General features: G+C 37.0%; 3 protein-coding genes across 3 annotated transcripts in view; 2 read left to right on the top strand and 1 right to left on the bottom strand.

Annotated features, from left to right (window-relative positions):
- The window catches only part of LOC119070737 (tRNA-dihydrouridine(16/17) synthase [NAD(P)(+)]-like), a 62,518-nt gene extending 51,760 nt beyond the window's left edge, over nt 1-10,758 (top strand). Inside the window, exons 3-10 of the mRNA XM_037175197.1 lie at nt 1,943-2,113; nt 2,376-2,474; nt 2,543-2,603; nt 8,889-9,084; nt 9,357-9,605; nt 9,678-9,894; nt 9,953-10,183; nt 10,262-10,758. Of these exons, the coding sequence (XP_037031092.1) occupies nt 1,943-2,113; nt 2,376-2,474; nt 2,543-2,603; nt 8,889-9,084; nt 9,357-9,605; nt 9,678-9,894; nt 9,953-10,183; nt 10,262-10,414 (1,377 nt within the window). The 3' untranslated portion in view covers nt 10,415-10,758. The remainder of the gene's footprint in view (nt 1-1,942; nt 2,114-2,375; nt 2,475-2,542; nt 2,604-8,888; nt 9,085-9,356; nt 9,606-9,677; nt 9,895-9,952; nt 10,184-10,261) is intronic.
- Nucleotides 10,759-12,689: 1,931 nt separating this feature from the next.
- LOC119070746 (macrophage migration inhibitory factor-like) lies at nt 12,690-13,316 on the bottom strand. Its single transcript, XM_037175210.1, has 2 exons — nt 13,099-13,316; nt 12,690-13,028 (listed from the first exon to the last, which is right to left on the bottom strand). The coding sequence occupies exons 1-2, from the start codon at nt 13,204-13,206 to the stop codon at nt 12,774-12,776; spliced, it is 363 nt and encodes a 120-aa protein (XP_037031105.1). The 5' UTR covers nt 13,207-13,316; the 3' UTR covers nt 12,690-12,773.
- A 1,806-nt stretch (nt 13,317-15,122) lies between these two features.
- On the top strand, nt 15,123-17,180 carry LOC119070747 (ribonuclease P protein subunit p30). Its single transcript, XM_037175211.1, has 5 exons — nt 15,123-15,305; nt 15,802-15,983; nt 16,042-16,388; nt 16,794-16,873; nt 16,943-17,180. The coding sequence occupies exons 1-5, from the start codon at nt 15,215-15,217 to the stop codon at nt 17,158-17,160; spliced, it is 918 nt and encodes a 305-aa protein (XP_037031106.1). The 5' UTR covers nt 15,123-15,214; the 3' UTR covers nt 17,161-17,180.
- The last annotated feature ends 91 nt before the right edge of the window (nt 17,181-17,271 follow it).

Raw genomic sequence — 17,271 nt, forward strand, 5'->3', positions numbered from 1 at the left:
AGGGCAAAATTTAGTGGGAGGCCTGGACAAAATGGACCAGTGAGGTTATATACTGAATATTCTGTCATTCGGTTTCTTTGAAGTTTGCCATATAGACATGTTAACCCTTTTTTTAAACGACAAGCGGAATGTGGTATAATAAGTAAATCTACTACGTCAGTCGTTTAAGATTTTTAAGCTCTTCTAACATTCGTCTTGCTATATAAGATAGAACTAACCAAAATTTATCGTTTATTTGTATCATCGTTGATGTTAACAGATGACATAACATTTTCGGCTACTAATTTCTGGTTATTGTTTTTGAAAACGTAATGGAGTACTTTCAGTCAACCATTCTAATCTTAAATCTTGCACTGGCGGAAAAGTGAAATTACGACATGTTTCCTGATTTGGGAGTTGTTGTAGTTTGATTCCAGATTTTTTCTTAACAAATGAAAATCTAGATTTTTATTTTCTGGGTTCTTCGTTGGTATGCGCGTGCGACTTGCATCGAAATGCTAGTAAAATACAGAATCTACGTTTTCATTTGTTTGGCGAAATTCATGTGGAAACAATTCCAAACCACAATAACTTTCAAGCTAAAAAAATAATTATTCGGGTCGGCCCCTCGTGAGTTAGGGCCACCTAAGTGTTTGAAGGTCTTTTGGGGATATCTACCGCAAAATAAACGAAATGTAAATGACACGGCAAACGATAGGTATTGTCGATATCAATTGAGGAAAAAAAAAGTTCATTAAAATCGGTTGAATGGACCGTGAGTTAGGGCCTTAGAAGTGAAAGGCTACTCGGCCCTATGTGTATTTTGCATATAACTCGGGTAATTTTCATCCGTTTTTCGTAATTTTTGTTTCATTTGAAAGGTATCCGAACACCGAATATAGTGTTGTTGAAAAAAAAAAAAATTTGGGTCCTTGGACTAAGGCCGCCACTAGGGCCCTATGTGTATTTTACATATAACTCGAGTAAATTTCATCCTTTTTCGTAATTTTTGTTTCATTTGGAAGGTAATCAAAGGCCGAATAGAATGTTGTTGAAAAAAAAAATTAAATTTAGGTCCTCGGACCTATGTGTATTTATACTCAATAAATTAAAATTTTAGGGCTATTTGAAATTTTTGTTACATTTGAAAGGAACATCGTACGGGGCTTCGTAATTGCGCTATACGCAATTTCTAAGAGGTACACATTTCATAATAATTTTACTTTAACTAAATTAACGGGCACAATAGGCTTACGGTCAAAGTAGGGTGACAGACGCACTAGGGTCACGTACGCAATAGATATACGGGTTTTTACGGGGCTCAGTCGCAGCAAACGCTCCGACTGTTCTGATGGCTCGTTTTTTTTCTTCATATCTTTCCACTGTAAAGTGCACTTTACGGTAAAACAAGCGAGCTTTAAGTCGCTCGGTATTGTGTATTTTCACTTTTCCGTGAATATATGTAGTAAAAGTCAGTAGATCTTAAAAAATTGAAGTTTTTAACTTTCCAAAAACTGCGTACGATATTAATGAACGTATTCGCTATCACTTAAACTCGTATAAATCATAAAAATCTCAAAGGAAGTCAATCGAATATTTATGTAACGTTCTAAGCCGACAGCTTGAAATTTATTTTCCTTTTCCATTACGCAAGAGTTCTCTTCCGAAAAAGACACTCCAACTAATACCCCTTTCGACACAAAACAATGAAACCGAGAGGTATAATTTATCAAAAATTCGTATAATTCTGTTGTACCATTTGCCATTAAAAAAAAATAACTTTCGCCAAAAGCCTATCAATCAAATGCTGTACCGTCGTCCACTTGTCTGAAACATTACAAATCCGAGTAATGCGAACGAATCATTGAATCATTTTTCGACAGAACTTGTGTCCTTTTCCCTATACAATTTTATCTTGTCACGGATTTATGTGTTACAGTTTCTCTTTCGTTTGTATTATTAGGTAGCTCCAATGGTGGACCAAAGTGAATTAGCATGGAGATTATTATGTCGACGTCATGGGGCTCAATTATGCTATACGCCGATGTATCACAGCAACATTTTTATTCAAGACATCAAGTATCGCCAGCAAGCATTACAAAGTTGCCCGGAGGACCGTCCATTAATCATTCAAGTAATATAATATTTTGCCAGTAAAGTAGAACATCAGAAATTCAACTAACGAAATAAAACATTCTTTCCATCCTTTTATTGTCTCTCTCCCAACCTCGAAATGGAAAATATTCTATTTCATTTAAAAACGGGACGTTGGCTGAAAAAAAAAATGGTTTTCATTTTCTTCCGTTCACCCTTTTTGCACACCGACATCACCGAACATACACCAACCGAAAAAAAAAATTATGTCAAACGCCCGCTGTACATTCCACCATACGTAGTTTTGTGGTAATGACCCAGATATCATTTTGGAAGCAGCACTTTTGGCTCAGGATCACTGTGACGCAATTGATATTAATTTGGGATGTCCACAAGCAATTGTAATAACTAAATTTTCGTTGAAAATTTTTCAAATTTACCCAGTGTGTTGTGTTGGTGTATTTTCCAGGCGAAACGAGGTCATTATGGATCATTTCTTCAGGACGAATGGGAACTGTTACATAATATCGGTGAGTCTATTTAATCAAAAGTTTTTCTGTTTGTATACCTTTCGAAACTTTGGCAAAATTAATTCGTAGAATAAATTTTACTGTTACAACGGAACGTCCTACACTTTTTTCTACTTCTTACGGATGGGTTGGGGGGAAAGGTGAATCTGTTCAAGTCAGGGCATATTTTCGATAATTTAAATTCTCAAAATTATCGAAAAATTCTCTAATTTCTCAGAAAATTAACGAAATTCTCAAATTTATTTTGTGATAATTTTGATAATTTTTTGAGAATTTGTAGAATTTTTCGATAATTTTGACAATTTAAATTATCGAAGATAGGCCCTGGCTCAAGTGATAAAGTACACTTAGCCGAATTGAATATTTTCTCCAGACCTTTAAAGTTTACAAAAATATTTTTCTTTCTTCTCTCTTTCCTCTCAAATTATTTTCTTTTCCATTTTTATTCCACTTTCCTTTTACAGATTATTATTATATTCACAGTGTAGTGTCTCGCACATATTTATATAAAGACTTGTTGCCCGCCGACGACACAGTTTTCTATTTTGATATTTTTCGTTTGGGAGGAAAATTTAATTTTTCTTTATTCAATTTTCGATATTTTTCTGATATTATACCGAATATGTGTTGGTTATGTCACAAATAAAATAGTAAATGCAGGAAATGAGATCGTCGTTAGTTCTAGCTATGGAACCCGAACGAACCAACCCACAATATTTTTATGTTTTGTCGTTAAAAATTGTTTGGTTTATTGTGGTTGAAATTGCTGGATAGGTATTTCTGGTGGTGGTTGGTTCGTTTTGTAACGAGTCCCATATTTAGTAGATTGTCTGAGCTGTATTCATTAAATCTGTTACTTCTATTGTTCAAAGTATCACCAAATGTTTCATACAAAATCTTTTACTTCATTTTTTTAACGTCGATTTTACTATATCCGACCACTTCAGCTGTAGTTTTTCGTTTTTTTTCGTTGATGTCGATACCAGATGATTATCCGTTTCTTAGTTGTACAGCATGATTACTTCCAAAAAATCGACCTAATTCAAAAAATTTATTTAATTATTTAATTTATTTACGAAATGTCTACAAAAACCACTTAAACATTTCTTGTCCACACTATCAAAAAAATTTAAAGCTCACCGTGCTTGGTTTACACATTTTGTGTGAAATTTTAGTCGTTTGATTTGTTAGAGAAATAATTCCAGTCTTGTTATACATGAAAAATGTCTAGCATTGCTCCTTTACGTAGCTTCTAAACATTTTGTGAAAATCTACAATCACAGCATGCAATCAAAATCGCCTTAGCCAATAACTAGATATGCACATTAGTTCATTTTCTTCTTGGTAAACTTGACAATGAGTTGTAATCTTTACTAAAGCACATAGAGATAGAACTTAAACAAATAAGGCGAAAATCCTTAAAATACATATTTGGAATTGCACAACTGAGCAGTGAGTTTCGTCACTTGTGAAATTGCAAAGAAGAAAAATAATGTTTGCTGCTAAAATCCTGCACCCCGTAACGAGATTTCATTTTATTTTTTACTTATTCTTTCGAAATGAAAAATATTTCCACAAAAACGCGAGAATTTTCAAGATTTTCACGATGATATTCCTCTTTGCTGAGAAATAATATTTTCGTTTGTGTTACGTTGTTATCGTTTCGAAAATAAGGTTAAAACATAAACAAAAGTTTAGTGGTGTTATCATCGTCCTTTATATCAAACACATTCAATAAGCTGGAAAAATGGACAAAGTGGCGGCGACGAGAATAGAAAAGAAAAAAGACTGAAGATAGAAAACAAACACTCCAAAGAGTTTTTTTTTTATTTATTTCCATTTTTATTCTAAGATATTTTTCGATTTTGATATGAACTTATGTGTAGATATGTTTCCCTTGTTGTGTAGGACAAAGGATAGTGTGGTCATATGTCCAACGAGTTCTGTTGATGTCATTGTCCTATATTCTCGATTCAGCATTCTTTCATGTTAATCTTATCTTATTAAGTCATTTTTTGTCAGAAGTTTTTTTTAAGTTTTTGAAATAGCTTGAGAATGAAATTCCTACATTTTATTATCTGTCATGGAGGGCTATAACTGCTTAATCATCTTCCAAAAATTTGTTGAGACATTACACAGTGTAATTTCCACTTTAAAAATAAGTTAATTTGAACAATTAAATCTATTCATTCATCTGTTTCAAACATCTGCAGTTTTTTATTTTGTTAATTTACATAACACCAACATCAAATGTCCGTCGCATTCTCGCATTTTATCCTAAAATCTATTACTCATTTATTTCAAGCATCGACAAAGTCTTTTACTTTGTTATTCGTTCAGAAAATTCTGTGCACCTCATCGCCCGGGATGGCCCAGGTCCTGTATGGCATTATGTGCACTAACAGTTCCGTAAGTTCTACCATAGAAATGTCCCTAAGCTGGGCAGATGGCGGTAAAAATTGTAAGAAGTCACTTTTTCCGCGTGACCAGGGGCCGAAGATGGTATCGGGGATGGTATCGGAGACACACGGTGCAAAAAGAATGCACTTTTAAACTACGTAAAAGGTGAATTCGCACACGCAAGTTTATTGCTGCAAATGATTTTTAGCCATGTCATGGACTTAATGACTCCTTTTACGTAGTTGAAAAATGCGTTGTTTTAGCACCGTGTGCCAAATTACCCCACGCCCCGACGACAGATATCACCTATAGACTCACTAAACAGACTGACAAAACATCAACAGACTGACGGCCGCCTCCATTCGTTTAACAAACTTTCACACTTCGGATATGACTCTCTCACTTGACCCAGTATGTAGCATACTAAGTATTACTTCTCTTGCTGAGTTTAACGTTTGATGGAAAATCTTTTACTTTAATATTTGTTTTCCTATATAAGAGAACACTAGTTAGACCTTTTCGCTGTTTTTTGACGTCGTTGTTGATAACAGGTGAAAGAAAACGAATCAGATGGTGACAAACGATTTTGTTTTCGCCCAGTTGTTGTAACCAAATATTTAGATACCATTTTCCAAGACAGAAAAAATACACAGAAAAACCGACATGTTCATTTGATAAAAGAATGTGACAGGAGCTCTTCTTCTCTATAAAATAACCGAGCACTTCTGGTCGTATTGCATAATTTATCGCTGATAAATAAGTAAATTAATGGTCATAAATATGCTGGAGGCTGTCGTCCGTATGCCCGTATTTCGGTTGTGTATAATAAAAACTTTCAGATTTCTTATCCATTTAATAATGGCTTAAGGAGCTGTTCGTAATACGATATATGTTTGTCATTATGGTGGTCAGAGTGTGTGTACTGTGTAACACGGTGTTGTGTGTATTACTGTATTACCCTCCTTATATTCCGGAGAAAAGGTATACACATAAACGGAAAATCGTTCAATTTATTTGATACAATATGAATGGTAACATCGTAACATTGAGCAGATAATACAAAGTAATTTACTTATTTTATGACTGGAAATTTTCGCTCCCCTTTTTCTGTTTTGTTTTTGTTATTGTTGGGTCGGAATGTTGTTCGTTCCGTCCCAATGTGATGTACAGGTTCACGTATATACAAGTCTGCCAAAACGGGGGGTGATTTTATATTGGCAAAATAGTCGAAATCTTGTGCTATTTTGATGTAATCACAAAAGCGAATTTATAAAGACTTTAAAGGGGAGAAAATTCGTTTTTAGTAAGTCAGAAAACGCAGTTTTTATTGAAAATGTTATGCTATGCATCCAGTCGTGTCGAGCGGATGAGTAATAAAAACATAAGAAGACGAATATAATTTATTCAGTGGAACTGTAGAGAATGTCGTTGTTTTTGCGGTTGTATATGGGTGTTAGAGATGAAAGAGGGATGTGTAAAACAGGATCGTGCTCTGCATGTTGAGTAATCAACAGAGAAAGTGCTGTTGTTGTACTTTATGAATTTAACTTCCAATTAAATGCAAAAATAAGTTCATCGGTCCCCCAAATAGACGATTTTGATGCGATGTGATTAGTTTCGATGTTTATCACTCGGAAGAAGCTCCCACGTCGACAAAATTGATGTCCAGTTGAATGCTTGCCTTCGCACGGTTACTGGAACGCTGAAATCGACCCCACTACTCTGGCTGCCAGTTTTAGCAAACATCACACCGGCTAGTATTCGTCGTGAAACCGCTTTGGTTCTGGAATGGACAAAAATATCGGCGAATCCATTCCTCCCGATACACACGGACCTTTCCGACGCTCCAGCAATTTCGAGACTGAAGTGCAGAAAACCTTTGTGGAAGGAAGCCTTTTTCACTCTCAATGACTTCACCTACGAACCGAATGAAAAGTGGAAGGAATTATGGGCCGCCGAAAATCTACGTAACCAACAACTCATTGACGAACCGACGACTAAAGTTGAAGGCATTTCTGAGGTAAGACAAGTTTGAAGCCGTATCAACCTAATCAGAACTGGTCACGGTCGATGTGCTAGTATGATGTACAAATTGATCATGAACGAGTCGCCGAACTGTGATTGCGATGACGTCCCCCAAACAACCGATCACATTGTAAACGACTGCCCTACACGAAAGTCTATCGGTGGCATCCAACAAATTCACGAAGTCACACCTACAACAGTACAGTGGATCCGGTCGATGGACATTGCGTTATGATGGTTTGGACCGTTCTTTTTTCGAGCTTTTACTTTTTTGATTAAAAGATTTTTCTTAATCTTGTTTTCTTGTTCTTTTTTGAATCAGTGTGATAGTATGCGATGTGATAATTACTTGTATTCATGTAAATTGCCATACGAAATAGTAAAAAAAAAAACTGAATATATTTGGTCCAATTAGCTTATATGATTTTAAATTCAATCCTTTCGATGAAATTATAAATTTTGTGAACATTGATTTTGACCTGAATCTGATTTAAAAAAAATTAGCCTGTAATTCGTCAGTTCTGATTCAGGTAGCCTGTGTACCAAACTCAGGTTTTTTTCAGAATCGAGTTTATTGAAGAGATACCTGATCACCTGAAGAACTTCTGATGTTCTGGTAAAAGTAATTTAAAATCGAGTTTTAGAATCGGCAATCGTATCGTGATATCATTGTTGAGGCTATAACTTTGTATGTTCAAAATATTACCACTCTGACTGGAGGTCATTGCTCATTCTAGTCGTTGCAGTCGATAGGAGATGTTCAGGCGTTTCTGAAAGGGATCTCGAAATGTTGAACGTTCGATTTATGGAATTAGTATAATATCCACCTGACTTGTCTATCGATTTGTCTGTGTCGTAGCAACCGGTTTTATATTAACCATCCGCACGATAGCAATTCTTTGTGGGTCACGACCCATCGAGACTACCCAAGAATTGTTGGTCATCGATAAAATTATAACTCATCGAGGGCTTTGAATCGTCCAGAGCTCTCAAGAGGAACAAATTATGCAGAGCTAATTACAAGAAACTTTGAAATCGAACTCTTGAAAAATTTGACGTTACTGATACTTGTACCTTTACATTGTAAAGTTTACAATAGCAATTTATGGCACTGAGCGATGAATGCTTATTAGACACAAGACATGTAAATTGGCACTCGAGGCAATTAGGGTGATTTCGGTATCTATATAAAATTTGTAGAACCTAAGCTTTCACAGACGGCCAGAACACCAGAAGTTTTACTATCGGATCTATTACTTCATTTGATCTACGTATGTTTAGGACATTGATTTCGAATCTTTTACTTCATTTTTTTTAAACATAATTTTTGCTTTATAACATCGTATTAGTCTGGGCTTGTCGTTTATTTCTGCATTCGTTATGGATTCAAAATGTTTGTCTGGTACTTCGACGGTTAGAATATTAAAAATTTAGAAAGTATTTTTTGGTCGTTTTTGGTTTAAGAAATTCCTTAAAAAACATATGAAGAAAAATCAGAGAAAAATGTTTCGACCTGTCTTCAACTTTTCGCATCGAGAATCATCTTTCATCACCGTGGATCATAATACTAGACAGTGTCTAGTTGACACTGACGTCGTCGTGCACCAAGATCGACGACTTTAGGAATCGACGAAATAAGAAGGAGTCGACATTCTTTCAGGAACTCACCATCTCTTCAAGAAGCCGTCGTTTCTTTACCTCCTTTCGTAAAAGAAATCCTTTAGCAAAGTTTTAGTAAACAAGCACTCCTGATAAAACTGCACATCCTGCAAAATTGTTCTGTTACCTTTCAGACAGCAAAAATTGAAAACTAACAAAGAAAGTTAAAATACAAAAAAAAACTTTTCATTTTTTCCCCAGTGTCAACACTTCATACGAAATTGCTGGTGCCTGTAACATGCAAAATTCGAGTTTTCGACGATGTGGATAAAACGATTCGTTATGCAAAAATGCTGGAAAGTGCCGGCTGTGCGATGTTGACTGTGCATGGGCGAACTAGAGAGCAGAAAGGACCGTTAACTGGATTAGCTGATTGGAATATCATACGAATTGTTCGGTGAGAATATTTTTGTTTCTGCCATAATTTGATTGACGAGTGTGCTGAATGTGGGGAGAGTGTGACGAAGGACAATTCGGAAAGTTTTTCGATCGATAGGGACTGTTTAAACAAATAAACTGTTCAGCCGTCAATTACTGATCGAATTACCTGTACAGTGGATGCGAGACATTTCAACTGTATCAGGACAGGACAGCCGACTATTTAAATGTCTACATTAGGCACAGTTCTCACAAATTATTCATTTGTTTCATCATTTCCGCTATTTTCAGAGAGAACATATCGATTCCAATGTTTGCGAACGGCAACATATTGTCCATGGAAGACATAGATCGATGCATCGAAGCAACTAATGCGAATGGAGTTATGACAGCGGAGGGAAACTTACACAATCCATGCTTTTTCGAACGAGTTGTGCCATTAACATGGGACGTGGCGTCCGAGTATATTGATTTGGTCGAACAGTATCCCTGTCCGGTGTCCTACATCCGAGGTCATTTATTCAAACTATTTCATCATTTGTAAGTGCTTTTGCGTTTGCCATTTATTGTCGGTGCAGTGGTGTCTTACCCTGAAACACATTTCTATTCCAGAATGAATTTAAAAACCAATTCCGAAATAAGAGAGGCTCTGGCTGTGGCGAATAAACCAAATGAATTCCGTGACGTCATCAAAACTTTGGAAGACAAATTCTTACCATTTCACCTGGGTGACAAAGTGTACTCGGACGAGCCGTGTAGCTATGATACGGAATTTCGAACGGAGGAGATCTCTTTCAACCTGACCCTTCCACCATGGCTTTGCCAACCGGTAAGTGATCATTTAACAATCAAATCACCAATTCTAACCGGAATGTCTGATTTTACAGTACATTCGTTTGGAGCCGAACGAACACAAACGTATTCAGGCCGAAAAATTCCGAAAGGCCATCGATCCGGCCACAGTTAAGCGAGAATTCTTCGATTCGGATGGAAATAAAATTTCCCGGAAATTGTCCAAGAAGCTGAAACGGTTAAATCGACGGCCGTTACAACGTACAGCCACGACGAAAAGAGACCGGAATTTGGAGCTTTGTTCCATCGATTTAATCAATCCGGTGGTATGTTCAGTTTTTACCAATGATGGTATCCCCTACCAATGGTATGCTTTAACTTAATGCTGATTTCGTTGATTTCAGGGTCTCAAGTGTGTGTTCAAATTGTGCAAAATCTGCTGTCGGGATAAGTGTTATACAGAGAATATCGACTGTGTTGGACATAAGTTTCTTATAGAGAAGAGACGTGCTTTTAAGGAGAATAACAGCAAAACGGAGCTGCCCAATTGTGCATAGGAAAATAACATAATTTTTTAACATCAGCGTCGCACTACACTAGTAGTGACAAGTTTTAACCGATAAAGGATTTACGTCTTCTATTCAATTGACTTGAATAGACTCATCATTTGTACAGTAAAAAAACGGCCGTGTTCAGGACAAGCAACTTCAATTGATTTTTTGGCTGTGAAGAACTTCTTTTGAATTCTAACGGAAGTGAGCGAACAATGATTTCTTTTACTGGAAATTCAGAACAACTCAAAGCTCTTCAATGATGACAAAAGTCGCATACGTTGTCTTGTGTGAACACGGCAAAGAACGAAGTAGATTCGGTCTAATAAAACCAATTTTGTTATTTTGAACTGAGTCAGTTTTTTGTATGTCAATTTTTCTATGCCAAGGCCATAAAACCAAGTTACCAAGTCAAGTTACATGTAAAAACCAATCGATTACACCAATTCCTATGAACGGACAAAGTTTGAACACCTTTTCGAATACAAGACGTGACAACAGAATGAAAAATTAAAAGTTTGTTGTCCAATTCATGCACGATTTTTACTCGTAAGTATTCGTCGTTCCACAGGCTTTATGTAATATCAATATCAATATAAGTCTTACACATCCTTACTTTCGCGTTACGTTAATCTTTCGCTGACGTAGAGACCGTACTTACTTATTAGTCGTTTAATCTATCACATACGGCTAACAATCAACAATTAACGAATCTGTTACTTCGTTTCGTCTCTGATGTAGAGATGTGAGAGAGAAATGTAATGTTTGATTTAACATGGAAAGTCTCTTCCAGCCGAAAACATTCGTGTTCCACTGTTAAAGTTGCTACAGTACCAGTACCAAACATTCGATGCTCAGTGCATAGCATAACTAGTAAATTTCTATTTCTGTTAAATCTGAACACGATAATCTACTGTCTTCTCTACTGTGGCTGCTGAATCCAGTCAAACTTTTCTAGGAAATATTTTTGATTTTTTAGTGGTATACGCGTAAAATCTTCCTCGGATCATAGATAGCAACCTGTCCTTTATAAATACGCTTACCAATACTGAGATTAAGAGTCATATCGCCAAGACTTCAGGCGATTGGGGAACAAGCAGTCTCCGATTTTAATGAGTGATAGCTCGTTTTTCTATTGATAAGGTAAAAGAATAGTAGACGATAAAAAATGACGGCCGTAGTACCGTTCCAGATGCTGTTCCAGCTGTAGAGCCCTCAGAAAGAAGGAAAAAATCTCCATTTTGGCACTAACTTTTTTTCCAAAACATCTGTGGGATTGTAGCACAAACGTACTGGGTTCATTTATATGTGCAACGATAGTGGGTGAGGCCAGCTACAACACCCCATACTCAGTTTCGTGGAACAACGAAGCTGCAGAGAATCCGGACTCTCCGAACATTCACTATATTTTTAGTCATAACTCTCGTGGATGTACTCGCACCAAGCACTGCGTATACTCTACCTGTAGGTCTTTCCAAGGCCGACATTCGTACAACATTACAACAATTTAAAATAATTTTTTCTTGAGTTATTGCCGAAAAACTGTTCTCGGTACCCTCTGACATGTCTTTGCTTTTGAGTTCTTTTCACAGAAAACATTTTTTTTTTAGAAAAAGTGAAAGATACGTGTTTCCTAGAATTGAAAGACGAATCCAACGAACTATCACTCATTAAAATCGGAGACCGCTTGTTCCCAAAGTTAAAAAAATCGCCTGAAGATTTGGCGATATGACGCTTAAGTCCATAAAAAACCGTGAAACCAGGAACCGGAAATTGGAAGTATTGTGGAAGTAAAAATCATGGGAGGCAGGTTATCTGAGTTGCATACTTCTTTTGAGTTTAGTATTTTCAATAAATTGACTGAAAATCTTCTACTTCATTAGTTTTAACTACCATAGGATCACAACGACCGAAAATATTCTGCAAGTGAAATGTTAAAGTTAACGAAGCCATCATCCTATTAAAAATGCTCAGATCACAAGAACGATCAGTTGTTAGAAGCTTCGAAAATAGCTCGAAGAATTGCAGGGAAATGCTTACTCGTCTCAGTGCATAAGATTCTCTGCTGGTCTCACTACTGTACTATCTTTGAGTAAGGAAGGGAAGACTGAGAGGAGTCAACACGCTTTGGGTATCCACAAAACCAGTTTGTTGAACTATTGTGGAATTTGAAAAGTATTACCGGGAGTGAGGCGTGTTCCCCTCAGTAGTCAGAAATGTAATTCATTAACAGAATTCACCACGACTCAAAAGGTCATTCCAGGAAAGTGATACAGTTCAATCAAAGTGTTCGATCCTAATTTATTTGCGTGCGGAAGTTACAACAGGCCGTATACATTTTTGATCATTACTCGCATTCTAATCTCTATTTTCCGAAAATTTCAGCAAATGTTGTTCCATTATAGCCCACATTCATGGCCTCTGCGTCCTGAAAAGTGATGTACATGCGAGTCGGTGGTATGCCAAGACTTTTGGAAAGTTTCTCGAAAATTCCCTTCGAATGGGCCATGTTTTCCTTCTTTCCCAATTGACCGATGGACATGAGCCAGGCTTGACCGCACGGTTCATCGGTACCGCCGAATACCATCAATTGATCGGGAACGATAGTGACGCAACAATACTGGAGGAACAAAACAGAAATGTTTGCCGTATTCGGTTTCGAGACATTTTTGTTAGAAATTTTTTCTTACACTTTCCGGTTTGCCCAGCAATTTTGCAATCAATTTCGAAAGTTCTTGTGGCAATTCCTTGGGAACGGCGTCTTTGGAGACATTAGTTTCGATTCGCAGGTGCGGCATTTTAAATGTTTAATCGAAAAACTTTATCTTATGAAAAATGACGATTCAGAAATAATCTGTTTCTACACAATCAAAAGCCAAAACAAAGTTGTATTCGATCAGCCGGTATTGACGGGATTTGATTAATACATCAATAAAGACTGGGAATATTGCATTGAGCGCCTCTTTCAAATCTTCCTTGCGAACTCCATTTTCGAACCAATCTCTTACACAATAAGAAAACCCGACTTAATTTTTGTTTAGTCTGTATCTACACTTCCATCTAGGAAAATTAGTCATTCGAAAGCATTACAAAGGGAAATGTGACACAAGTCCCTGTGCATACTTCCAAAACAGTTGCTATTATTTTAGTTGCTTGCGCACAAAAATTTGTAAAAAAAATGACGCAAAATTTGAACAGTTCTCAGAAGATGGTGGACCATGTGGATAGATGGATCGGTAGGATCCAACCTACTACCACTTGAACGACACCGAAAGTTCAAAAAGGAACAAAAAAGAGTCAGAGTTATCCGTACCAACTATCGTCCAGAAAGGAAGCTAAAAATAGTCGAAAGTCTTTAAAATCCTAGAATTCTACAGGTTTGAGCGGTGTTTGAGGAAATCTTTTTCGCTATTCTTTATCATTTGACCTAAGGAATGGTGTTCCTTCGAAAAATCCCTGAAATATCCACATATTTTGTCACTTCCAATCAGGATGATGCAGGGACTATTTTTTAGAAACCGGATTTCTCAAAATTCTCAAATTTTTTAAAGCTTAAAACATGGTTTAACATAGTAATTTTATGTGCAGACAGACAAAAAAGTAACCAGAGACTTCGTACAGTCGAAAAAGAGTAAGAAGAAGTAATGAAAGCCTTCGATATTTTACATTTTTGTGCGCATTACTTGAAATGCAAAAAAACCGTCTTTTTGCGGAATTACGTATCGAAAAACAGTTTCCATTCATTGATATTTTTTGATTTTGACCGATGCGTATCATGTTTGGTATCGTTACAAATCAGTCCATCACTGATTAATAAAATGAAATAGTATTTTACATGACTAGGGATAAAAAGATGAAAAGTAGAGTTTTCGTGTGAATTTTGTTGATCCGAGGCGAAGCCGAGGTCAATAAACACACGAAAACGAGACTTTTCACTTTTATCCCGGGTTTTGTAATAGATTTTACATGCTGAGGGCGTCGAAAGACGTGCTTCAAACATGAAAAGTACGGTTTTCGACGCATGTAGCATGTAAAAAAATTTATTGGTGGTCGGCGTTTCCTATTTAATCTCGTTTCAAAACAACCGTGGGGACCCTACTTCCTTCAATAATTTTGTTTGCCAAGAACTCTATATTTCAGACCAAAACTGTACAACACATACTTTGGAAGTTATCGATTCATTTTTATAAGGTCGACTTATTAAACGGTAAGTGTATCGACATCGACAGTCATAACATCTGTTACCTCTTTTGCGTAAGGTGCTTGATGCAAAATCTTCTACCTCGTTTGTTTCAGCATTCTTTTGCTCTATAAGACCAGCGAAAGGTCTTTATTTATTCTTGCTGTTGTCGATAGCAGATGATTACTCGTGCTATTGTTTATAGTAAAAAAAAAACTCATTCCCATCAAATGAGGAGAGTTATGCACTACCGTCACAAAAAGACATTTCCCAAATAAAAAAAAGCGGTTCATGCAACTGGCCATTTAGAGAGCAATGTAAATGTGACAGATGCGAAATGTGAATGACATTCGGAGTTGTAATTGTGCATCTGTCACTTTTACGTTGCTCTCTAACTCAGCAGTAATATTCAAATATCCGCGCTATTCAAAACTATTTACCGATTTCAATGACTCTTTTTATTTCAACTGGGTATTTTGTTGTGTTTACCCGGTTCACCCAAAATGTCATCCACCCATCAGCACATGCACTAACACCGATTCATGTGTACGGTTATCACCGGTAAAGATTGCGAAACTGTCAAAGATTTATTTTGATTTTTACAAAAACTTGTTGACGAGATAATTATGGAAATAGGGAAATCATTCTACGATTTGTGTGTGCCGTATACAAAGGATCATGACGAATTGTGCAGAATTCTACAGGAACTCTACGAATGTAATTGAATGCACTGTTTCAAAGTGAATTGTTAAAAGCCGGTGTATACTTGCCAATGGAAACAAGTTTCGGAATAATGTCCTTTGCCCAATTTATTTGTTTGTTTCACTACTGTCTAAGACATTGAGATTATTGTGATAGTCGTTGAAGGAAGGCGTACAGCGATGTTAGATCCTGTAGAATTCTTCAAATTTACGCATTATACGTCCTGTAGAACATTGATTGATTAAATCGTCCGTCACTAAGCTAAAAGCTTAGCTACTGTCAAATCAAAGGTACCCTGCTCTACAGGCTGAAGGACTATATGCATTGTATTTAAGACTAACACTAACAATTCTCAATGTGCACAAATGGATCAATGTCCACGACAGGAACAAAGGAGTAAATCTGGACGCTCTAAACCTTCGGGATAATTCGACTTTCCACTTGCAAATACATATTCAATGTCGCGAGTGAGTTTGTAGGGTCCTTAAACGACTTTCATTATGTTTTCCAGACGGATATCGCACTGTCGCCATAGATCAACCATTCGATCATATCAAAGAAGCGAAGAAATCAAGTGACATATTCCCGGTACCAGTTCCATTAGATGAATTCAGGGAACAATTCAAAAACAAACTGAAAATTTTGAATAGAATCACGATCACCTACTCTGATTCCGTCATAAACCATGCCATGGTAAGGCTCCATCATGTCGAGAGTAATCTTTCCACTCAATCAAAACAAACTTTTTCAGAACAATTCGCAAAACCTGAAAAAGTACAACATCATCGCCGGCATACCGAAAACCGATCAGGCCATGCAACATTGTTGTTCGACATTCCTTGGCGACATTGTCGGAATGAATCTGGACGATGGTGCCCGATCCGTTATCGTCAATCACAAATACTATCAATTGGCCGTTCGGCGTGGCATGGGCTTTGAAGTCCGGTATTCGCCGATGATCGTTGACTCGAACCAACGGAAGGAGATCCTAACGATCGGCCATACGTATGCGTCGCAACGGAAGTCAAAGAATATCATCATTACCAGTGGAGCGACGAAAAAGTTTCACGTTCGGAGTCCGTATGATATTGCGAATTTGTATCCTTTTGAAATTGGGAAAATTCTGGAAAAATTTCGGGATGGGACTGGCCTTTGAATTAAGTAAATTGTCACTGCCGGGAGTTCTTTACTGTATGAAAACTCTGAGGGTTCAAAAATGTCGGAGGTTTTGGGTTTTTGGAAGATTACTTCCTGAAAGTTTCAAACTGGAGGTTGTCTGTAGAATAAGAAGAATGAAACGTGAAAAGGCCTTGCGTCTTAAGACTTAAATCCCAGTGTAGAATGTATCTGTCGATATTTCAGATATTTCATTATTGAGCCTTCTGGGCCTGGGGTAAGGTCTTCGCATTTCTATCCTTATCCCGACTCAAATGTCTAGTGCTCACGAAATCAACATTTTCCCAAAAAAAAAATGTTTTCCTTAACTCAAGCATCTAACATCAGGGGACTGATTTTCGGATTAAGTGAAGAGCAATCTAAAGCGGCAATTTCACACATATGCCGTTCGCTGCTTCTGAGAGCCGGTATGACCAAGAGTCCATTTTTTACTGACCCTTTGCAATTGAATTTTGTTTGAATTTTTCCCTCAACAGAGGCAAGAAGGTACGGCAAAACCGTCATGACAGTAAAGATTGCCAACAAATCCGCCAAATCGGACACCGATGACGATGATGATGACGATTCGGATGATGATACGGACGATGGTATGCAAATGGATGTGTCAGAGGAACGGGACGTAGTGGCGGTGTCGGATGATAGTAGCAGTGTTGAATTGGTCACACAACCGAGTAAAAAGAAGAAATTAAATTGAAGTTTGTGCTGGGCAAAGAAGAAGTTTTTTTTTGCGGTGCACAGTGACGTTTTGGTGTTAGAATAATTGTCACCTAAGAGAAACAGGAAAAGACGACGGAAGAGTGCGTCG

This window comes from Bradysia coprophila, assembly GCF_014529535.1.
Source record: "Bradysia coprophila strain Holo2 chromosome IV unlocalized genomic scaffold, BU_Bcop_v1 contig_106, whole genome shotgun sequence".
Taxonomy (NCBI): Eukaryota; Metazoa; Arthropoda; class Insecta; order Diptera; family Sciaridae; genus Bradysia; species Bradysia coprophila.